This window comes from Procambarus clarkii, unplaced genomic scaffold, assembly GCF_040958095.1.
Source record: "Procambarus clarkii isolate CNS0578487 unplaced genomic scaffold, FALCON_Pclarkii_2.0 HiC_scaffold_185, whole genome shotgun sequence".
NCBI classification, from domain to species: domain Eukaryota; kingdom Metazoa; phylum Arthropoda; class Malacostraca; order Decapoda; family Cambaridae; genus Procambarus; species Procambarus clarkii.
The window spans coordinates 3790-13129 of record NW_027189218.1 but is presented as its reverse complement, the minus strand read 5'-3'; the positions used below and the strand labels follow the sequence as shown (position 1 = coordinate 13129).

General features: G+C 34.4%; 1 protein-coding gene across 1 annotated transcript; it reads left to right on the top strand.

Moving 5' to 3' along the window:
* The first annotated feature begins 2467 nt into the window (after positions 1-2467).
* Positions 2468-4847, top strand: LOC138361122 (baculoviral IAP repeat-containing protein 8-like). Its single transcript, XM_069320562.1, has 3 exons — positions 2468-3519; positions 3648-3812; positions 3924-4847. The coding sequence occupies exons 1-3, from the start codon at positions 3153-3155 to the stop codon at positions 4607-4609; spliced, it is 1218 nt and encodes a 405-aa protein (XP_069176663.1). The 5' UTR covers positions 2468-3152; the 3' UTR covers positions 4610-4847.
* Positions 4848-9340: the final 4493 nt, after the last annotated feature.

Sequence of the window (9340 nt, the reverse complement as noted above, 5' to 3'; positions counted from 1 at the left end):
TATGTCAAGATATATCCCGACCTAGCTTATCACATCGGAGATTGTTACGCTCCGCCCCTCTCTCTTAGCTGTAGTTTCCAAATTAGTTATATGTATTATTTTAGATCTACTAGTTTTAACTATGACATTCTCTTCCGTTTATTAGATCCACCCTCTACTTGTTTATTCTCTCTCCCAGTCCCCGTAACATCTTCTCCAAGAGGTATACGAACCATTAATAATTCTTTTTTATTATTCTTTAAAACATAAGCTAAATGGGCTAGTCCTGGAAAATAGTGTGTCTCCCATTCTTCTTGTTCTTCTTTACTCCATCCTATTCCGTCATTAAACCCAATACCATATGGAATAATTATACGCTGGATTAAATTATTATTTCTTGCCTGACAACAAATTTGTCTTATTGCAGATTTAAAACTCCAACGTTTAATAATATCTTTCTGTAATCCTAGATCTTCATTAGAGCTACTGTATTGAAGTCCTATAATATGAGGTTTTATTTCTGGTTCTGGAGATAAAGCAAGTACTATACCACCAGGAGTTATATTATTCTGTACCACTTCACACTCGGAAACTTTACTGTAAGGATATTTTTCCCATAACAGTTGTGCAAATCCACCAGATAAATTATGAGAATCGTAGACAAGACAGTCTCCAGGTTTTAGAATTTCATCACTAGTAAAATCAGCATCTATAATACACTTATTCAAACGCTTAAGCTTCACTTGCATGTACATAGAACAATCCATCTTGAAGTAAGACAGAAAAAGTTTCGTACCTCTTCCTATATACTCAGAAAAGTAGAGTTGACATTTAGACATTAAAAAGGGAGAAAATAAACACACGAGTTTCTATTTTGTTATTTAATGTGTAAAAATGTACAATGTATTTAATTTGTAAAAATGTACAAAGTATAAATTATTTACAGACATTATTATTCCCAATCCATCTTCTCTTCTAAATTTGTAAAACTACTACTAACACACATTGTAACATTAGTATCAACAGACGTAGTAACATTAACAGGTGTTGAATTAATTGTATCAGACAACTTAGTGTTGATAGAAGGTGAACTAGCATCAGCGGTAGCAGGCGTAGCATCATCTTCAGGTGTCCTAGCAGCATCAGTAGCATTAGTTGTGGATCCATTTTGAAGAACAGCAATGTATGGAATCTTATTTTCAAAGATGCCGTGGGTGGATGACTGAGGAGGAACGATGTTTTCGGGACGTACTATGAAGAGTACAATACCTCGTTTTCGTAGTTTTTGTCCTATTTTCTCAAGTATAGGCAAATATTTACTTTCCCATACTGCGCAGTTGTCCAAATAACTTGACATGCCAAACCCATATGGAATAATAATTCTCTTAACACATCTTTTAAGAATGAAAACAAGGGCTTCCTTCAGAGCATTTTCAAACCAGCGCCATCTCTGATATTCTGTATCTTTTTCAAGTCCATCGTAAAAATGTTCATCTAAACTTCGTACTTCACACGGAGGATTTTCATATGCTGGTAAAGTTGCAGGTCTACTAGCAAACTGAGTCACTAAACCAATAATAAGGGGTAGATGGGGATCTTCATCCATCCTGTTGTTAAATTCAGGTGGTTCTCCAATATGTATACTGCCAGGGTTACTGCGATAAGATACAACAGCCCTGTTTTTGTAAGGAAAGTTTTCACGATGTAATCTCGCATATGGGTAACGATCCCACAATCCTTGCACAATTTTACACATTTGTACACTCGTAGCATCAAGATCGTACAATAAACAGTCGTGATTATTGTAGACGGACAGGGAGGCAAAGTCTCCAATAATAGTCTTGATCTCCATAGCCTTGAATATCCAAGCTTGAAGTAGATTCTGACATCCAAGAAGAGGAGGACACCGTAAGAGATCACTCCGGGGGAAGCATATATACATCTTTAGGCTGCGCGTAGAAACACTGCGCACACAAAGGTTGCCAAGTGTTACTTGCTCTTCCTCTGCATAATCTCCTCGTTAAACAGTAATTTAACTTCCACTCCGTAGGGTTTTAACTGTTTATACATATCTTCAATAACAGGAAGATAAGTATTTTCCCAAACTTTATCTCTTCGAACACATGTAATCCCAATTCCTGTTGGTATTATAACTCTCATAATTTGAGGAGAGCCCTTGATAAAGTTAAATAAATCTTTCATACCATTCTTGAAGTAGACGAGACGATTAATGGATGTATCTTCGTTTAATCCAGAGAGCATGTTTCTGTCTTTTGAGTTTTCTATAATTCCCTGAGCAATGTTATTACTTTCTATAGGTAATCCAATACCGTATTGTGTGGCTATAGCAACAATATACGGAAGATTTTCTCCTTTAGAGATATGAATTGTTCCTGGTACTGGACGATCTTCAGGGATACATCTCTTAAGACTGTACAAGGGTCGGCGAACATTATAAGCATCAGCATGAGAATATTTCTTGGCTAAGTCTAGAGCCATTCCTCTGGGAACACAGGATATACAGTTCACTCCGTACACAATACAGGTTTCATTATTACAAAATGAATCGTCGGTTAAATAACCCTGACAAGTTGTCAGAACAGTATCCATGGTGAATTTTCTTCCTCGTAAGGTAGTAGATACGAACCAGATAGTCGTAATAATATCCCTAATGCGAGGTCCGCGCTCTTATATTGGGGGAAATGTAAAAGTTACCACTTATTTGAATATATTAATAAGGATTTTTGTTACCTTAGAGTGATATTATATATTACATTATAACTAATAGTATATTTCATTTTAGGATATAGATGCTTTAAGCATATATTTTAATTAGATTAAATAAGAATTTACTACTAAATTATATATATATATCTATCATTATGTACGGCAGCTACGAATAATGACGTAACAGTATACTTTTAGCGAGATTGCCAAAGTGATGTATTTTTCTAATAAGTCTAATAAATAATGAAAGTAGTTTACTAAGTATTTATATAAGAGCTTCATTTAATTATGAAACTTTAAGGATTTTTAAATAGAGAAGTATTTAGAGGAGATTACTGTCTATTATAAATGAGGAAACTGTTAAATATGTAGCGATGTACGATACTTATTTTAGGGATATATATACTTGCTTATCCTACTCTAATAGCTAGTGCTGCCCTCACACGATGGATCCTTTGTGTGCCAGGAAGTTTTACAGTATAGAAAGCCTTAAATGTGCAGGAGTTAGACTACAAACATTTGTGGATTGGCCCATTAAGTGGTTAAACCCTATTGACTTAGTTGAAGATGGGTTCTATTACCTTCGCAATAGTGATTACTGTTTGTGTGCATTTTGTTATTGTATAGTAGGTGCATGGATTGTTGGTGATACCCCCAGAAGACGTCATAAGATCATTAATCAAGACTGTGCCTTTATTAGAGGCGAGAGGAGTGACAATGTTTCTTTAGAGGTGTCTGAGATAGCTTTCAAATATGGACTGGAATTTGTTTCCCATAAAATAGAACTGGGAAATAAGAAAATAAGTGGTAGTAGTAAGTATATATTCTTATGATGTATTCTTATACCAGTCTTATATACTCTGTACAAAACTTGATTGCTTAAATAGATACTTCTTATTCTTCTAAAGAATAATTTACGTAACTACGTTATATTTTTTTAGGTGGTGCTCCTCCTAAGGAAGATCTGGGATTGATCAAATTTAGGAAATCGCTGAATCCAGGATTGGTAACTTATAAATCTCGCCTAGAGACATTTGATATGACATGGCCTGGAAGCGTCAAGCAAACTTCTCATGAGCTGGCAGAAGCTGGTTTTTTTTACTGTGGTATGAAGTGTTTTAACTATTTTAAACTTAATAGAGTTATAAGTAAAGAAATAATGAATATTAGTTAAAAGATAGTAACGAGATAATGCTGGATTGTTTTATGGTTTTCAGGTATAAGTGACCACGTCTGCTGCTATCACTGCGCCTGTGGAATACGAAATTGGAGACCAGAAGATGATCCTTGGACGTTACATGCGAGATGTAGTCCAGAATGTGCTTACATTATTCTTGCAAGGGGCAAGGAATTTGTTAAGAATGCTAGATTGACAATACCATTACCTATAAAACCTATAGACAATGATTTAATTAATATCTTAATGGAGGGTATGGATAAGTTCAAACATCTGATTCATAAAAAATTAATACCTGTGGAGAGTATAAGATATGCTTTAAGTGAGTACCTTAAGGAATCCAGAGATTTGTTGCCTTTTATTATACAAAGTAGATGTCTAGAAATCGTGTTGAGGTATATGCAAGAGGGAACAGATATTTATTTACGGGTACGGGACTTAATTTATGAAGCAGTTGATGATAAAAAGGAACAAGAAGCTACGCTTGAAGATCTGGGATTGAAAACTTTACCGGAGACTTGTACTAACACTGATGAAAACAAGGACTGTATAGAACAATCTTGGGAAGAAGATATTTTATGCAGAGTTTGTATGGATAAAAATATAAATATTGTAATACTACCATGTAAACATATGGTGACATGCAGTGGTTGTCTTTTAGCTCTGAAATGCTGTCCAATTTGTAGAGGAAATATTTTATATATAATAAATCCAATTGCTTCTTGAACACTTATGATTTTCTTGAACACTTGTATAACTACTAAGAACACTTGTATATGATTTTCTTGAACACTTGTATAACTACTAAGAATACTTGTATATAATTGCTTCTTGAACACTTATGATTTCTTGAACACTTGTATAACTACTAAGAACACTTATGATTTCTTGAATACCTGTATAACTACTAAGAACACTTGTATGCGTTAAATGTTGTAATAAACTTAATGCCTCTTCTAAATAAGATTTCTTTATCCTTAATAGAATAATTTGCTTATTACATTGGAGGACTGAAACAAGTACTTAATTATGAAACCGAATAATGACATGATGTAGTAAGTTTAACGGAAATATTGAATACAATGACTTGAAAAGTTTTCCTTTGACTAATGAAGGTGTATGTTTAATAAAACTGAGTTACGAAAACAATGCCTTAAGATGCTACTGTAAGTAATGACTTAGTGCACGGGCAAGTATCTTTAATTGTACGAAGATGTCTTAGAATGATTTATATTGACATTATTTGAAAATGGATAACTACCAAATGCTCAGTAGTAACTTACTGTGAATTAGTAATGTTACTGTTGTTGTTGTTGTTGTTGTCGTTGTTAATAACGATGATCTACTTACTTACTTACTAAAATGACAGAACCAACTAGTTTTGAGAATTAGTACAGAGATGATTAGAGAATAAGTAGTGGACTGTAATGAACGGGTAAGAACATGTAGCGGAGGGATGGAGGAAAATTGTAAGAAAGGGTTGAAAGTTGGGATGTGTAAAGGATTGAGAGATTGTAAGGGATGGTATCAAGATGTGCGGAAAACATGCTACAACATGTAAAGTAGACAGTGTAGAGAGTTGGGCGGTGAACAAGCTAGGACTTGTAATGGATGGAAGGAGTCGGGTATATTTACATATGACTCATGTTTAAATAAGATATGGGACACAGTAATACACGCTACAACATGTAAAGTAGACAGCGTAGTAAGATGCGAGGCGAACATGCTGAGACATGCTGAGACATGTAAAAGGAATGAGAGAGAGATTGTAAGGGTTGGTACCAAGATGAGCGGAAAACATGCTATAACATGTAGAGTAGAAATAGCGTAGTGAGTTGGGCGGTGAACAAGCTAGGACTTGTATTGGATGGAAAGAGTCGGGGTATATTTACATATGACTCATGTTTAAATAAGATAGAGGAGACGGTAATAGTTGTTTAAGTCTTGTATAAAATTGGAAAGAAGTAGAGAATATGTAAGACTAAGTACAGATCTGAACTTACAGAGAATATGCTATGAACGGGGAAAGAACGCAAATTAACAGCTACATTTTAAATTTACGAGACTTGGATGAGATGGAGGAAGGTGGGAGGGGGTGAAAGATAATTAAACAGGTTGGGGTTATGTGTATACTCGGATAAGAGATACGCTGGAGACGGACTTGATCGAATATATTTATGTCTGATGATCTAAGGCTAATGTCCAGATTAATTTTACTACGTTAGAAAATACGGTGATCTTAAATCTCAGGGTGATTTAGTTGGAAAATAAAGAACTTGTACAAATGAACTAAGCTGGGGCACAAGAGTTGAAACTTAATAACTGAACTGGTTTTTTATTTACTATGTCTGAAAATGTAGTTGGGTGATTTGGACTGAGAGTAATGATTTTACAAAAGTGAGCTTGGACAGAGGACAAGAGCTAGAGTTTTATAATTGTTTACTTCATATTTACTATGTCTGAAATACAGAGGGTAAAAATTTCAGGGAAATTGGACTGATACTAACGAAGATATGAAAGAGAACTAAGGCGGGGACGAGAGCTGGAGCTCAGTAACTGACTTGATCTTATTTACTAACTTTGAAGTATGTCTGCTTTTAATTTTAGGGAAATTGATGGGTTATTTACAAAGATACGAAAGAGAATTAAGGCGGGGACGAGAGCTGGAGCTCGATAACTATTTTGATTTTATTTACGGTGTCTGAAATACAGAGGGTAACAATTTAAGGGAAATTGGACTGTTACTAATGATTTTGTACAAATGAACTAAGCTGGGGACAAGAGCTAGAGTTTGATAATTGTTTGCATTTACTAAACTATGTCTGAAATACAGAGGGTAGAAATTTCAGGGAAATTGGACTGATACTAACGAAGATACGAGAGAGAGCTAAGGCGGAGGACAAGAGCTGGAGCTTGGTAACTAATTACTGTATTGAACTACATTTGAAATATGATTATTTTTAAATTTAGAGGGATTGGAATGATAGTATTCTTTATACGACAGGGGACTAAGGTGGGGAACGTGAGCTAGAACTTGCTTACTAACATGATTTATTTGTGTAAAACTGACTTGCTTAATGAAAAGGAGCAAACATACTGACTTGCTTAATGAAAAGGAGCAAACATACGATGTTGGAAAATAGTTGAACTGAATGAAAGGAGAGAGAGAGAGAGAGAGAGGAGGGACGGTCCAGATATTATGGATAAGATAAGATAAGATTAAGAGCCGACTGGCTGGCTGGCTGACGTCTAAAGTAAACACAGGTGAGGCGACAGATTGCGAGGTAAGGGGGGGAGGGAGGGGGGTGTGATGTACGAGACTTGAAAACCATGACTTACACAGGTGATTTTCTAAATTTATATGAATAACTAAGGCTTACATAGACGATTTTGTAAGTTGAAAACACGTAAAATATGTCCGTAGAGTTCTCCTGGAAGCCCTAAAGTGCTACACATGTTATTTGAATTTCTCCCATAAGGCCTTAACAAACTTCTAAGTCTCGGAAATTATTTTTCTTATAAGAACTTTAGCAAACTCGTATGACATTATTTTTCATTATAAGAATTCCCTAATTCTAAATCTGTGACTCCCCAAATTCGCCTGAAAACCCTTGGGGCGCACAGGGGATATTTGACCTGAAACCCTTGGGGCGCACAGGGGATATTCTAAATTTACCTGAAACCCTTGGGGCGCACAGGGGATATTCTAAATTTACCTGAAACCCTTGGGGCGCACAGGGGAATTTTCTCCCAGAAAAAAAAATTACACAGGTGATTTTCTAAATTTATATGAATAACTAAGGCTTACATAGACGATTTTGTAAGTTGAAAACATGTAAAATATGTCCGTAGAGTTCTCCTGGAAGCCCTAAAGTGCTACACACGTTATTTGAATTTCTCCCATAAGGCTTTAACAAACTTCTAAGTCTCGGAAATTATTTTTCTCATAAGAAATCCTTACTTCTAAAATCTGCGACTGACAAAATTTACCTGAAAACCCTGGCTCCACACAGACGATATTTCAAAAATTTACCTGAAACCCTTGGGGCGCACAGGGGATTTTCTAAATTTACCTGAAACCCTTGGGGCGCACAGGGGATTTTTCTCCCAGAAAAAAAAATCCCCTGTGCGTCGCACACCCTACTACTGACACTCACAGGGACATTCACACTCACACACACTCGCCCGGACACTCACAGGGACACTCACACTCACACACATCCATAGACACAAACTGTGATAAGGGAGACCATCTGAGGGGACACAGATGGCCTCCTGGACACACAAGTATATATCAATATTTAATTTATTATTTATTATTTAATTTTATTAAATAAGTAATCAAATTAATGTTTTTTTAATAAATTATTATTTTATTAAATTATTAAATAATTATATTAATAAAACAAATTAAATTAAATTTAATAATTAAATATTAATTATTTAATTTACAAATATGACAGATTTTATATATATTTATATATATATATATATATATATATATATATATATATATATATATATATATAATATATATATGTAATATATATATATATAATATATATATATATATAATATATATATATATAATATATATATATATAAAATATATAAATAATATATATATATATATATATATATATATATATATATATATATATATATATATATATATATATATATATATATATATATATATATACATGCGAACAAACCTTAATGGTCCCCAAGACTATATGCAACTGAAAACTCACATGCCAGAAGTGACTCGAACCCATACTGCCAGGAGCAATGCAACTGGTATGTACAGGACGCCTTAATCCGATTGTGTCAATTTTAAAGGAATATATTAGTGAATATTTATTTATGTAAATTGCTATATATATATATATATATATATATATATATATATATATATATATATATATATATATATATATATATATATAAAGAGAATGTCTGTCAATGTTATGAGGCCACATGCTGGAGGCTGCAGCCATACACAGATTTATTTTAAAATTTATTCATTAATATATTATTAACGCTTATTATTACTAAATTAATGTATCTGTAGAGGGAATGGTCTGGGGTAGGGATTGGGCATAGGTTGGTCAGTGTTGATTTTAGCTAAAGGATTTAGGAATAATTATTAATTATTCTTATCACTCCCCCCCCCCCCTACCAATTTAATTAAAGTTAATTGTAAAATAATGCTTAAGATGGCTGAAGACTTTTTCGTACTTAGAAAAAACCTAAGTTAAACACATAAAGAAGTTTATTGGTCCTGATTTAAGTTAAAGGAAGAGGTGCAAAGGTGGTGGTGGGGGGGGGAGGATACGGGATTTAGAGGTGGAATGAAGAGAGGGAACAGGGGGAGTGGTGCAGGTGAAACAGGGAGGAAGAGGGGGGAACAGGGGGTGCTGTACAGGTGAAACAGGGATGGGGATGGGGGAACAG

What these genes read in the sequence shown, in the direction of transcription:
- LOC138361122 (XM_069320562.1), top strand. Translation starts at nt 3,153, where the DNA reads ATGGATCCTTTGTGTGCCAGGAAGTTTTACAGTATAGAAAGCCTTAAA. An exon ending in TAAGAAAATAAGTGGTAGTA is followed by an intron (nt 3,520 to 3,647) that starts GTAAGTATATAT and finishes ATATTTTTTTAG; the next exon opens with GTGGTGCTCCTCCTAAGGAA. An exon ending in AGCTGGTTTTTTTTACTGTG is followed by an intron (nt 3,813 to 3,923) that starts GTATGAAGTGTT and finishes TATGGTTTTCAG; the next exon opens with GTATAAGTGACCACGTCTGC.